Source organism: Lampetra planeri, chromosome 35, assembly GCF_965212315.1.
Source record: "Lampetra planeri chromosome 35, kcLamPlan1.2.h2, whole genome shotgun sequence".
In the NCBI taxonomy this organism is placed as follows: Eukaryota; Metazoa; Chordata; class Hyperoartia; order Petromyzontiformes; family Petromyzontidae; genus Lampetra; species Lampetra planeri.
In genome coordinates this window covers 5,816,315-5,831,138 of record NC_136141.1, presented here as the reverse complement: position 1 = coordinate 5,831,138, position 14,824 = coordinate 5,816,315, and the positions used below count along the sequence as shown (strand labels likewise).

Genomic DNA, 14,824 nt, shown 5'->3' with positions numbered 1-14,824 from the left:
TACCACGCCCAACCGCCTTTGTCTCCATAGTGGCGATGTTTACACACCACAAACCAGGTACTCATTTGAGACTGAGTCGACCTCGGGGATGCCCAGGGCCGGTTCAAGTAATCGTTACTGGTGTTGGCCGTGAGCGGGAATCGAACTCGGGTCGTTGGGTTCAGAGCGGAGCTGTAAATATACAACAACCGCCATTCGCCACTAAGTGGCGGTGACGTCACCACGACGCTTGTGCCAGGCCATGTCCACGTAAATAAACGTACACATACACACAAACTTGCTTATCTCCATATATATAAAAGGCAAAGTTGTGATTATGTGTGTCTGTTCAAAATGTTTAGCGTACTTCCCGACATGCAACAAACTTGAGATTTGCCATGTGGGTACTTTCCAGATTGTACACAATGCAAAAATTCTAAAATTTTTGCATTGAGCTCAATAATACATATATTTTTTGCACGGCAAGTGAGCTGTGACGTCAAATCTGTCACGTGACCCGCGCATGTGGAACCGTAACGCATTGTAGTGTAGCGGGTAGCGCTACGCTGCGCTACGAACCCGGCGACCCGAGTTCGATTCCCGCTCACGGCCACCACCGGTGACGATTATTTGAACCGGTCCTGGGCCTCCCCGAGGTCGACTCAGCCTCAAACGAGTAAGTGGTGTGGTGTGTCAACATCGCCACTGGGGAGACAAAGGCGGCCGGGCGTGGTTAATCAAAGTCCCGGAAGAAGCCGGGTAGTAAAGCTAGTCACATATATATTAAAATACACGAATGCAAACTGTTGGAGCAGGCCGAACAGCGCACAAGGGTGTAATGTGGTCAGCGACACAGCTGCCTTTGTCTCCCCAATGCTAGCATTTAAACATCACACCAAGAACTCATTAATGGTTGAGTCAATGTAGGCGAGGCACAGAACCACTTCAGATGCCACTCAACACTGAAGTTAACCCAGGTTGGCCACTCCAATACTGCACTCATGACTGTGCCGCCACTCTCCAACTACGATGCAAATGCATACCCACAAACACATTCTTGCATATCGTCAAATGGCACTCTAACTCTCACACATACTCTACCAAGTCCATTATAGAGCCAATGATATATCACTTCTACACTTATTTTGGATTACCACTTTTGGCTGCCAAGTTCCTTTACATATGTTACATTTAAAATGGGGACATTTTATAAAATCTGCATTTGCCATTAATATTTAAACAGCCGACTGGATCGGGCCATCGTATATACACATACGTAGACATGTGCTAAGCTGACGTATTCATTAATACTGCGCAGCTATTCCCGGCAGTTACATGTGAAATATGCCTTTCACAATTCCATTGTTATTGTACTCTTCTAGATGCCAACATAATGACTCTCAGTCCAACACCCACTGAGCTCCCTCTACTGGACCATCAAAGACTTAAGACATTCTTGAGACCATCCTCAAGAGTTCCACTTGTGAATGTTGTATGGCTGCATATCATCAAACTCACCAAACCTTGTGCGGCGAGAACACACGAGTCGATCGGCAGCTCCCATGTGGTGGGGTAAAGTGTGGGTTACTCCCGCGTGGAAGAGTAGGCCAAATACCCTCCAGAGGGGCTCTCTACAGCTCCTCCTCTATGCATGTGTGTTGAACTTCTTTCGCACTGTAAGTAACCAACCCGCGCTAATCGGAGGTGTGGGGGAAGGACAAAAAACTAAACACAAAAAGCAGTTCTAAAGAAATTCGTTTTCAATTTATATTTCAAAAGGGAGCCCCTCCTATCAGCAGTGGTGTAAGAACTTACAGGGCTGCACCTTTACCTTCTACAAATGCCCTCTTAGTAAAATAAACACATCAGAGTATGTGTCCTCATTTATATATTTCGCATCACACTTGATGTATAGTATAACACTTTAGTCCACCAAACCTATGCCCCCCCCCCCCCTGGATCAATGTTTTCTAGCAACACATTTAAGCAGGCAAACACTGCACCGGCTTCAACGTTCACTCTCAGCAACAGAGTCAAACCTGTTAAACAAATGTCACATACCTGCCGGGTGCTATAGGCAAGAGGTGTCATGATAAATTGTGGGTAATGTTGCCTCACTATAAGCGCGTGCTTATAGTGAGGCGTATAATTAAACCGTGGCTGAGTTATCACGATCTCGCCACCATGGGGGTGATACTGTCGCCAGAAGTGAATTACCTCGCCTGGTATGCAGGAGGTTGTGGGTTCGATCCCGAGCCTGATGCTTGTATATTTGGAGTTTGCATGTTCTCCCCGTGGTCGTGTGGACTTTCCTCTCCATATCCTCCATTTTTTTATCTCCACATTTAGACTCAAGATGCGTTTTAGAGTATTTTACTGCGATACATTTCCACGTGATAAGCCACTTCGTTGAACTATCATTTGTGGCCAAGTCACTTCTAAAAAAAGAGCTATATAGCTCAGTAGGCCTTACCTGATAAAATAAAAAGTTAAGTTTTTTGACCTCCTAGTGGAAGTCAGTCAAACACAATGTTACATTTCAACCAAGATCTCCCATACAGTCTTATCACGTTTTTCCATCGATAGCCAAGTTAAATCATAATGTTTGGTTTGGAAATTGTGCCTCCTATAAGCATGTGCATCTCAGAGTGGTTTACACCACATCTCATTTCAAACATTTGAATGGGCACCCCTAGTAGCAGCTATCCCTATGGGCATAAGGTGACTCAGCAACAATGGCCTGCATGTGGGCATTAGTCTGTCACTAGGGGACAATAATTGCTACGTATAATTCCACATGAGTAGAGAGGAGTGCGCTTGAACTCAAGTTGAAAGAAAACTCGAATCGGTAAAAAAAGGCATTTCCTTGAATTTCCAAGTGACTGAAGTCATCACATGAGTTCCACAGGCCTTTCCCAGAAACACTTTGGAGTAAGGCTTTCCCAGAAAAATGTGCAAGTAAATGGTCACGACCAGATCTCTGACAAAATGAATCATTAAATGTTAAATTAAAACATTCGTGCCATCTGCAACCTTTTCGATCGTAGCATTGTTTGGTGAAGTTCTACACGAGGCCACCATTCTCATGTTGGGAGGTTGAGGCTGGCCCATGAAGTGAAATTGGCCTCGAGAATGCAGGCTACAGCCTGCAATGGCAGTCTGTTTAAGTTGCACAATAATATTGAAACACAGTGCTGGCGAAGCAATATCAAATATACGTACTGGAATTTTATTGCTCATGGATAGGCAGAAAAATTGACAAGCTTCTTTGACAGCTTTCTTTCATGCAGAACATTAGCAACCACATTTAATTGAACCAATATTTTTTCGCTCAAGTCGACGAGCCTTTCTGCACGATGTGCTGAGACCAACCCAGAAACTAATGATGAACTATGAAAATTTGAAAAAGTGCACTTATATGAAAGTTTTATACAAAAAAAAAACATATCTACAGTGGCAAGGCTGCTCTAATTTAAAAGTGGGTTTTGCCATAGCAGCTCACACCGAACTTCGCAAGTCCTGACAACCAAATGAGTAGCCAACCATGGCTCAAATCCAGTGTCCTGCCCCCACCCAACCTCCCCCAATTCGTACCTGATGTTGGACTTTCTCAACCACACTGTTGCCCGCGAGGAACATTCCTTGGGGCCTACGTCACCTCGCCGAGACATGATGACAAAGCCAGAAAATATTCCAGCCTTCGGGAACAGATTTGAAGATTATGCACACTTTATCCCCAAACACGGGGCACAGCACCTGCCAGATGTGTCAGAGCGCTACAAGTATGCGGAGGGCTCGCGGAAAATTATTTGCACGTGGCGCTGTGCAGAAGGACCCGGCATCTTCTGGAATAGATTTCCGGCTCCAGTCGCAAACATGCCGCGGTGTCGCAGAGACAGCACTGCCCGAAAAGCTACAGACAAGCATGGTGTTGTTGTCATTTAGATTTAAAGCTTTCGTGACTGCAGGGATTCATCTTCTTGGTTCTTTCGGGTAAAGTCACGTAGAAGGGAAATAATAAAAATAAAACATTATAAAATACAATTCTCACGACATTTCGGCCACAACGCAAGCAGCCATCCTCAGGTGAAGAACAGGGCTGTCGGAAAGACAGCGTCTGAATCACTCAGACGCTGTCTTTCCGACATGCAGACGCTGTCTTTCCGACAGACCTGTTCTTCACCTGAGGACAGCTGCTTGCGTTGTGGCCGAAACGTCGTGAGAATTGTATTTTATTATGTTAAATTTTTATTTTTTTATTATTTCCCTTCTACATGACTTTACTGAAAGAACCAAGAAGATGTTGTTGTCATTGTTCTATTTGTAAATGTTGGTTGATGAGAATGTAAGGGAAAATAGGGAAGGTAGGTTTCATGTGGTCGCGTCAACAGGACCGTGGGCTGTAAAAAACATTTTAACAATCAAGGAGACACAGTTTCTGCTGCTATGAGGTTTGACTAGCAAAGGGTTGCACGCGCCCTCTGTCCCAGCCAGTCACTTGCAAGAGTCTGCATGGAAAAGAAAGGCATGTGTCCATCTCGATCAAATGAGGCCAGCCAGCTGATGAGGCCAGCCAGCTTCCAATCGCCCCTAGGTCTCACTCCGTGCCATGAGTCGACACATCATCAAGTCATAATAATAAGGGTTTTCCCCTTTTTTCTGGCAACAAAACTGAAACCATTTTACGAGGAATCATGTCTGCATTAAGCACAATACTTGTGGTCAAAATGCAAACTCTGATAATATATGCATTGTCCTTGAAACTGATTGGTCCACACCAGAGACGGATTTCTTTTGAGCCTCGTCTCAATTGGTGCTAGACCAGAGGACGCCAAAAGGCGTACAGCTCAAAAACAATGCACAATATTATCAGTGTTTCTTTTGTTTGCATTTTGACCACAAGTATTGAGGTTAATGCACACATGGTTTCTTGTAAAAAGGTTTCAGTTTTGTTGCCAGAAAAAAGGGGAAAAACCCTATTATTATATTTTGGTACTGGCAAAGGAGGTCTAATGATGATCATCAAGTCAGTTTCACCCGAGTTAGGAATTAACTATTACCCAACTACTAACTTACCAGTGTTCAATACGTTGCTCACCACATATGTCTTACTCACCGCCTTCTCATTTATAACTGCCAGCTTTCTTACATTTATTTCGTGAAAAAACCTGCGCCTGTTTTTATCTTGGTTGACTTTACGTGTTTCCATTTTTCATTCGCAAAACCGCAGCTGGCCACATACACTCCGATATTGTACGTGATTTGTATCGTTGGTCGCCGTTGCATCGCATGTGCTGCGATAGCCAGAACCAGACTGATTGGCTTCAAATCAACCCTGCTCCCAAGCGAGGCTGATAAAACAAAGTTTGCGCACCTGTTCACTCTGGTAGGGGTTAGTGCGCAATTGTAAAACGTGTTAATGTTTTTATATGCAGCCAAGCCTGACCAGAGCCCGGGCCAAACTGGGAAGGTCTGGCAAGGGTAAACACCATGTTATATTATTGCCTTTGGGATACTAAAGGGTCCCCTTTGCACACGGGGTGCTATGCTTCCTTCCTCCCTTCCATTATCCTTCCCTGTCAGTCAGACCCCAGCTCAAGAATGCTCGCTTCACGCAGCCCGAAAAGGAACGTACTTTCCCAGATGTGTTTGCAAACGTTTGGCACAGTGTAATGCAACGCTGAGAAGTGTGGCCATGGTCATTGCGTCGTTATATAATACACGCATAAAACTGTGAATGCAATTAATGATTGCTCTGCTCGTTGGTTGATTGTGGATCCAAAGACATGGCTTCACTGACAGCATTCCCCACACTATCACTTAATCCTAATATTTTATCACACGAAAAAATGTGTAGAACTATACCATAATAACAACCAAGCCATTTCAAGTGCATATGAAGTACATTATTTTGTCCATACAAGGATACACGTTAATAAGGGGAAGCCAATTAAAGGTTTCGATATTATAGCCGAGTACTTTGGACACGTAGCGGGAAGACATGGTGCAGTGAAACACACAATTAGAGAGGACGATTTACGAAAAACGGACCACAGGGAGGCACAGGATGTGATGGACAGGCGGTGGGAGAACTTGATGAGCAATTGGGGTCCCCCACCACGGTGGGTGTGATGAGTCTGAGCACGAGATCGATGGAGGCGGACGGCACGCGAAGCCGCAGTCGGGCGAGTGTCTCCAAAGCAAGACCGTGGTACAGTGCGTTATGAATTATGTACCTTAAACGTTAAACTAAATACAAAATCGCATAATCTAAAACAGTGACCCATGCCTCACAGCAGTCCACTAGAACCTCACCGCATTGGAAAACAATGGTGGGTTTTTTTTTCCTTAACAGATTGACCAACATCAGATTGCATTTTTGTGTGTGTGTGTACATTTTTACAGCATATTTTCTTTTTCTTTCTTGCAGGTGAGGTAACAAGCGAGTTCATTGTCCTCCACCCGGCATTATCTTTGTGTCGGCCCGCTGCTGGCGACAACGGTGACGGGTGGTGTGGTGGGGACATTGTGGTTTGCTTGGGTGCCCTCACCTGCGCGGAGGCGGCCAGCCTTTGATTGCACTCCTTCTCCATCTGTCTGAGCCGCGCGCTGGCCTGGTAAAATAAAGTAAAAAAAACACAGAGACGGCACAGCGTCACCCACAGCGGCCGTGGGCACGGTAAAGATAACACGCATGTAGCAATAGGGGGCAGGAAACGGAGCCGTGCAACGCAAGACAGCTGGTTAAACAACGAGGCCGCGGGACACCCTATTTTCACAGCAAATACGCAGCCGCACTGGGTCACGTACGTGAAGTCATATATTTGCCTTCCAAGGTGCACTTCCCTGAAAATGATAATTTCCAAGAATTTTTTTTTTTTTTGCGGATCGGGCTTTGAAACAATTTTTTTTTTAAAAACCCTCCCGAATAAACTTCCTCGTAATCATTCAAAAACTAATCGTTGCATGCTATTTCGGAATTGCGAGATATTACGACGAGTGTGGGAGGGTGGGGGGATAGACGAGTGGATTAGTACTCTTAGCACCAACTCGCCGAGCCGGTTTGTGCTGAATCGACATTTAAATTCCTGCAGCTGCACGGTCATTTTTGTGGAACTTTACCAAGATTGTGCCGACAGCCGTAAAATGAGCATTGCAGACCCTGTGCCATCAAGGGCAGGGCACGCCATGTTATTGTCATCTTCTCAAATTCCACATTTTGATATTTAAAAGTGTCTCCATACCTGTCAACCCATACGGGTTACCCGTATTCTTGTACAGGGGAAATTGAGTAAAGGAAATGTTTGATCCATTTGCTTGTGTTTCTCCCTTGTGATGGAACTTTGTAGGATAAACGTTGAGATTTGCAAGGGGCACGGGGTGCCCAATAAGGTCTGAATTGGTCTGTAATAAGGTAGGGCGCTGATAAAGGGTTGACAGGCTTGCTTCTATAACACGAGCAACGGTGGTACTCCCTCTCCGTCGGTGGCCCTGAGCTGGTGGTGGGAATTCGACACCCCCCCAAACGGAGACTCAAGTCTCTCACAGTACGTCGTGCAGAGTTGACGAAGATTTGAATGTTTACCACTGTTACATGACGGCGTGTAAATGTGAGGGGGTGGGGGATGGGAAATACAAATCAAGCGATATCATGATGAAAATTCTGAACAGCAAATGGGCTTGGACAGGACTCATCAGCAGACGCGGGATTGTGGTCGATGGACGAGACTGGCAGCCAAAAGGAGGAAACGCGTCCAAGAGAAAGACCACCATGGACATGGAGCAATGAAATCAGTCCATGTGCAGACGTGAGATGGCGGCCCCTATTGCTACATGTTATCTTTATAGCAGTGGACAGACAATGTCTAATGAGGATTATCATCATCATCATCATCCTTACATGACTGCAGCTTGCCAAATCTCCCAGATCTCCTTGACAAAAGGCGTGTTAATCCTAAAAAAAAAAAGTTAACCAAGGAAATAATTATTGACAATGTTATCCCTTAACAACAATGTTAAAGATTACAATGTTGCTCCTTTAATAACAAACCTTGGTCCATTAACAAACCAGTGTGCTCAACTAGTAGCCATTGTGCATGTTCCGTTTACGCGACAAGCCTTACACTAATTGGCTGTGTCGGGTGGTGGCGGGGTTTAACGACACATCTTTATGTATGCGTTCGAACCCAAAAAAAAACATGTATCATGGATAATGTTGTTCCTGCCAGGTAAAATAGAGGTTGCACTCAAGGGGTTCTCGTGCATTCCGTGGAAGAAAATTTGATCCTTGGTCCCAGAATATCCAACAACCGGTTCGTGTTCCAAAGACAGAATGGAGCTCCTTGAGTGATGCGGGGCCATGGGTCATTAATGCGCAGTAACCCACGGACCGTGTTACACGGTAATGGTGGCATCGACTGGTTGTTTACAGCTGGTTCACCTGGCATGCTGTTTTATGTATATATCTGCATTAAAGCGGTACGCAAGAAAGGTATGCTTCCTGTTGCCCCCCCCCCCCCCCCCCAAAAAAATAAACTCTAGGCGCTGCTGTATAGTTAAGCGACTGCATGGAAACAGATACAAATCACAAGTATCTTCTTGGTTCTTTCGGTAAAGTCACGTAGAAGGGAAATAATAAAATAAAAAAAATAAAACATAATAAAATATTTATTAATTATAAAAATAAAACATAAAATAATAATGTTTTATTTGTATTATTTTATTATTTCCCTTCTACGTGACTTTACCGAAAGAACCAAGAAGATGAATCCCTGCAGTCACGAAAGCTTTAAATCGAAATAAAATCACAAGTAGCCTGTTCGCTTCTCCAGGGCATGATTTATGGAGTTAGTTGCACACGTAAAAACTAGTAGGGGGATACACGTAATCAATGTTTTAAAACTGGCTGATCTGCATACATAAATTATTGCATGCAAGACATAAGCAGCACACTGCATTATTTAAGGCGTACCATGTAATTTGTAATCCTTTAAAGCTATATTTACCAAAAGTCAGCTCTGTACCTTTAATGATAACCTTTGCACATCGTGCTGTTTCAAATTCATTAAAATACATCAGACAAAAAAGGTTTCTTCTTTGAAGCCACATTGATAAATAAATAAACGTAAGTAACAAACAAACACACATATTTGAAGTGAACAAGATCTCTAACCCCCCCACCTCCCACTCCTAGCCCCTCCCCTGCCAATAGCATAATGGTGCGATCACACCCAACTGCTTAGCACAGATAACGGGCCAAACCACTGACGCTGGAGGGGAACACTCTTTGGTTCTTTCGGTAAAGTCACGTAGGTGAAAATAAAAAATAACTAAATTAAATCACGACGTTTCGGAGGCAACGCAAGCTTCCGTCATCAGGTGGGAAGGGGGGGCCCGTGTGTTTAAATTGTTCTGGTGAGCATGCCACCTCCCCCCACCTGCGTTTGCTAACTGCCCAGCAGATACATTTTTTTTTACCTACCTTTGGCTAAAATCTAAACAAATTGTCCCTCCTGTGGAAGGAAATCATGTCCTTAATTAATTTGCAAATCTCCAGTGATCAAAAGAGTTTGCGCACGTGAAAGGTTAAACATGCCAATGTATATACAACTTATACTGGTAGGAACCTCCTGGTTGCACCAGCCCACAGGGGATTATTATGTCCGTCGTGCAGAGAGGGGCTGGGTGGGGAGGGAGGGGCTGGGTGGGGAGGGGAGGGTGGGGAGGGGAGGGTGGGGAGGGTGGGGCTGGGTGGGGAGGGGCTGGGTGGGGAGGGTGGGGAGGGGCTGGGTTGGGTGGGTGGGGCTGGGTGGGGGGTGAGAGGGGTGGGGCTGGGTGGGGAGGGGCTGGTCACCCCGTGGTGCCCTTATAAAACTCAACGTTTAACCTACTCACGCCGGCTTGTGCCCGCCCTCACAGTCGGGAATATTTGCGGAATACACCACGCCGCCGTTGACCCTGGCCATTGACCGAGCAACCCAACGTTCCTACCAGCTCCCTCCGCAGGAATGTGTTTGACGGGAATGTGTGCAATTGCAGCAAACTGTGGGGGCGAAATGTGCATGTGAGTGAACGCCTCCTGAGGATGGTGCACCACAATGGTACGTTGGCAGTGGTGCACAAACACAATCAACAAAAATAACTCAACACATTTTGTCAGCCACACTGTGGCCTCAAAAGAAAAAAATGCATATAATAGGCGGCGTTTCAGGCAATGACCCTTCTTCATAGCACATACGTTGAGGCCACGGAGAGAGTGGATTATAAGAGTTGGAAACTGCACTTTACACCATGGGGCCTTGAGAAATTTCAATAGATTTCCTGATTAGCACTTTTTAAACTGACATTTACTGTTTTACTTGATTAAAACAGCTGCCTAATCTTTCGAATAATAGCGCATCAAGAAAGGTATCCTGGGTAGTCCCCACAAGGGAGACAGAGACACACTTCGTCCTCATTAGGGCTCATCGGCAAGCTATGCATGGCTGAAGACAGCCAAAGATACTCCAGTGTTGCAGTAATTTGGTTATCGTGAGGGTTTATAAGACAGTCATACTCAGCTACAGATTGCGATGAATACCCGGAGTATTATCAACAAGGAGACCAGAGCGTAATGAAAGCAGACGACAGTTACAAAGAAAATAAATAGGACTCTTACTTGTGAATGGGATTATATATTGTGTCAAACTTCACCTCTATCATCTTCATCGCCGTCATTACCGTATTATCAAAGTACCAATATTTAAATCCTTAAAAAAAAAACATGCTGAAATATTCAAACATTGTCATTTTCTGAGAAGATATAGAGTACATAAAATTATATATATCTTCACGAGCAGAAAGATACAATGAGGGTTCAGTCATGCCAGTGAGTCTGCCTGTCAAGGACAGGAAAACAAACCATTAGGTGCAGGATGGACTGCACATGACTTATTAGGATTCTTCGTGTGTCGGTGGCTTTGGGGGCCCTGCCAGACTTGTGACTGAGCAGATGAACTCTAAGCGTTGTCGTGGCGGTGGTGGGAAGGTGGGGGGGGTGAGCGAGTGAAAAGAGAGAGTGTGCGGAGGTTGGGGAGAGAGAGAGGAATGGAGAAAGCCAAGAAGGGGAGAGCAAGGGAGACGGGGAGAGGGGGGGTATGAGGACGGAGGAGACGGAGGTAGACTGAGAAAGGAGCCCGAGACCCGCTGCCGCCGAATAGACGTCTTTGATGTGCCTCCAGAAAGCAGGCGTAGAACATCCTTGCAGCCGGTCGTACAAACGCCTACTACCCAGCGTGATGTGCGAAGAAAAGGCAGGGGCGACTCCAAAAACCCACACATCAGTTGGCCTCAGCCCAGGCGCAGGACGACACATCGCGGAGGAGACGCGGGAGACGCGCACGCTCGCAGTCTCCGCAGGCGTCTAAGGATCCACTTGTGTGACTTGGTTTCAAATTTCCCCGCCTGGGCCGCGGCACATAATGATATCATTGCATCTGTGCCCACCAGAGAGCCCATAGGGATGCTTATCAATTCTTTTAAGTTCAAGGGGGGAAAAACCACATAGACGTGGGGGTGAAAAAAAATGATGTAGCAACAGTGGTTGGAGTGTTTTGGCCTCTATACATTTTATATTTTTTAAACAAAGAATATGAAAAGGCTGTTTTTTTTTACAGATAATGAATGTTTGATGCTACGCAACTTTTACTGACACCTTTATAATTTAAAGGAATGTACGACTTTTTAGTTTGGTTATTTTGCAAAGTTGTGGTTATGTTTGTAGCTCGGTTGGATGGCAGTGTGTAGCAGAGCACTTGACTTACAATCGCAAGGATTGGTAATCCTGGCAGGGTATTGACAGTCTAGCCTCTCTTCATCATCTAATAATCCACCAAGCACCTGTAAAACAAGCTTATTTTGATGCTCCACACGGACGCACACCATTCCTTGACTGCTCGTTCGACGTTATTATTGACCATCTGCCATTATTTCTTCTGTCGATGTGTCCCGAGTAACACTTTACGGATGGTTAACAATAATTTTCTCATGGGAAGACGTGGCTCCTGCCATTGGAATGTGGAATTTAAACCTTGATGTTGGGTCAATAATGGAGATAAGAACCATCTCATGCTTGTTTGGTTTCTTTTTGGCCGAAGAATGAAAACGTGTTTGCCCATGGTTTCATCAGATGTGGGCTTCTGTGCAACAAAGTACGTTGAGTGGGGGTCACTTTCAAGATGTGAACATCCGGGCTTCATAAACTCAGGTGTGTGTGGGGACGATCCTCACTCAATGAAGCCAGCCAGCAAGATACAGCAGGGCCTTAAGCTCACTGCGAAATGATTGGATCTCTTCGGCGTTGAAATTAAGTGCACGTACCAATTAATTTATATGACACTGTTAGACAAAACGTTTGACAAAGCCACTAAACATTTCTATATTACAATAGAATGTTACCTTATATAGTGTCTGAATGAGACCACATATCAAGATGATGAAACAGGAAGCATATTTATATTTCATCATTAGACCTCCTTTGCCAGTACCAACATATAATAATAGGGTTTTCCCCTTTTTTCTGGCAACAAAACTGAAACCTTTTTACGAGGATTCATGTCTGCATTAACCACAATACTTCCAGTCAAAATGCAAAAAAACCACTATAATAATATATGCATTGTCCTTGAAACTGATTGGTCCACACCAAGGGACGGCTTTCTTTTGAGCCTCGACCCAATTGGTGCTCGACCAGAGGACGCCAAAAGGCGTACAGCTCAAAGACAATGCACTATCAAAGTAATGAGGGCTCGGGGTGAGCATCTACATGGCTGTACGCCTTTTGGCGTCCTCTGGTCGAGCACCAATTGGGTCGAGGCTCAAAAGAAAGCCGTCCCTTGGTGTGGACCAATCAGTTTCAAGGACAATGCATATATTATCATAGTGTGTTTTTTTTTCGATTTAAAGCTTTCGTGACTGCAGGGATTCATCTTCTTGGTTCTTTCGGTAAAGTAACGTAGAAGGGAAGTAATAAAATAATAAATGAATGTATAAAGTTTAATTTTTATTATTTCATTATTTCCCTTCTACGTGACTTTACCGAAAGAACCAGGAAGAGTGTGTCTTTTGTTTGCATTTTGACAGCAAGTATTGTGTTTAATGCAGACATGAATCCTTGTAAAAAGAGTTCAGTTTTGTTGCCAGAAAAAAGGGGAAAATCGCTATCATCATATTTATATTATATAGAGAGAAAGCAGCCAGTCATAGGTAAAGGAAAAAGGGAGATCTTGACTGGACGTGAGGAGGTGCAGAGTCGACAGCACGGGGAAAAGGAACTTCCAGACAATGAGGGAAGCAGGGTGACCCCCCCCACCCCATTAATCGAACGCTAATGTTTGTGTCCCAGTCATGAAGAACGTTAAGATTTTCGCAATCTCCGTTGATGAGTTAAGGAATACCAATAGCAAGCAGTAACCCGAGCAGTGTCAAGTTCATATTCTTAGGTTTTTTTGGTAAAGTCACGTAGGTAAAAAATGTAAAAGAAAAAAAAAAATTACTTTTATTAATTATTAATTTAATTTTTTTACCTACGTAAAATCCTTGTATTAATTATTACATATTAAATTTTTTACCTACGTGACTTTACCGAAAAAACCTAAGAATGCAGTCACGAAAGCTTCAAATCTAGAAGTGTCAAGTTCACTTTCTCAACAATACTTTAAATCCCATTATTTTAATTAACTATTGTACAGCACACTGACATGGCAGTCATACACGAGGGCATTCAAGCATAGGCATATACACGTCTGTAATTTTGAGAGGGAATATTTTAAACGTGTGTTTATCAGCTTCAAATGGGCATTAAGATGATGGAAAGGAATGTACCAGCCGCTTGCCACTTTGACAACGATTAAATTGGATTGATGGCAACGATGATAATGTATGAGACAAAACGCAAACTCTAAGTTAAAACGTTTACTTTCAAAGATAAGAATAAGAAGAAAAATATATACTGTACAGTACTTGTAATGCACTCCAAGCAAGAATTTACTTATTTATTTGTATAATAGCATTGCAACTATATGATGATTGCACACTGCAGCTTTCATAAGTACTTAATTGAATTCAATGGGCAAACATAATTTCCATAATTCCTCAAATTGCAGTAAAATTCTAAAAACATAAATGATCCTTCAAGCTCAATGATGCAATATTAGCATGTACGGACATATCCATGTTTAAAAACAACAAATTGTGTTTGATCACTGATAAACATCTTCTTGGTTCTTTCGGTAAAGTCACGTAGAAGGGAAGTAATAAAATAATAAAAATAAAACATAGTAAAACAATTCTCACGACGTTTCGGCCACAACGCAAGCAGCCGTCCTCAGGCGAAGAAAAACAACAACTAATTACATGCACACACACACAGTAATGTTATACAGCAAGCATGCATATGAACAGTCAGACAGAAGACCAGCCTTTAAGGGTGCCAAAGGAAGAAATAGACGTGATATTGTCCGAGGCATGGCCTAGAATCGACAACAAACGGTTTTACAAAGTGTGCGATTATCAAACTAGAGAATGGCATTATCCAAACACAATTCGGTGAAACTGAAATACTGCTTTGCTTGTTACGCTTCAAATAGATCTCTTCAGGAAGCTGAATTGACTAAACATATCCAAAGAGAGGGGAGACAGGGAGGTATTGACTGAAATATTTAAGTTAGACGAGTTAGACTCTATGCTGTGTATGAATGTGATTTTTTTAATTGGACATTTTGTGAGCATTTCGCCTGCGCTGATGCTGCTTCTGCTGTGTCTTGTTTAATGCCTTGACGGACAGGTTCTTCAAAAGCCGCAGTCCCCG

General features: G+C 43.8%; 1 protein-coding gene across 2 annotated transcripts in view; it reads right to left on the bottom strand.

Moving 5' to 3' along the window:
* LOC144730341 (centrosomal protein of 112 kDa-like) overlaps positions 1-14,824 on the bottom strand; it is a 198,927-nt gene that overhangs the window by 84,593 nt on the left and 99,510 nt on the right. For both annotated transcript variants that reach the window (XR_013587810.1, XM_078611086.1), the window contains exon 22: positions 6,531-6,593. Coding sequence is in view for 1 of the 2 variants with exons in the window: in XM_078611086.1 (XP_078467212.1) it covers positions 6,531-6,593 (63 nt within the window). In the remaining variant the exon portion in view is untranslated. The remainder of the gene's footprint in view (positions 1-6,530; positions 6,594-14,824) is intronic.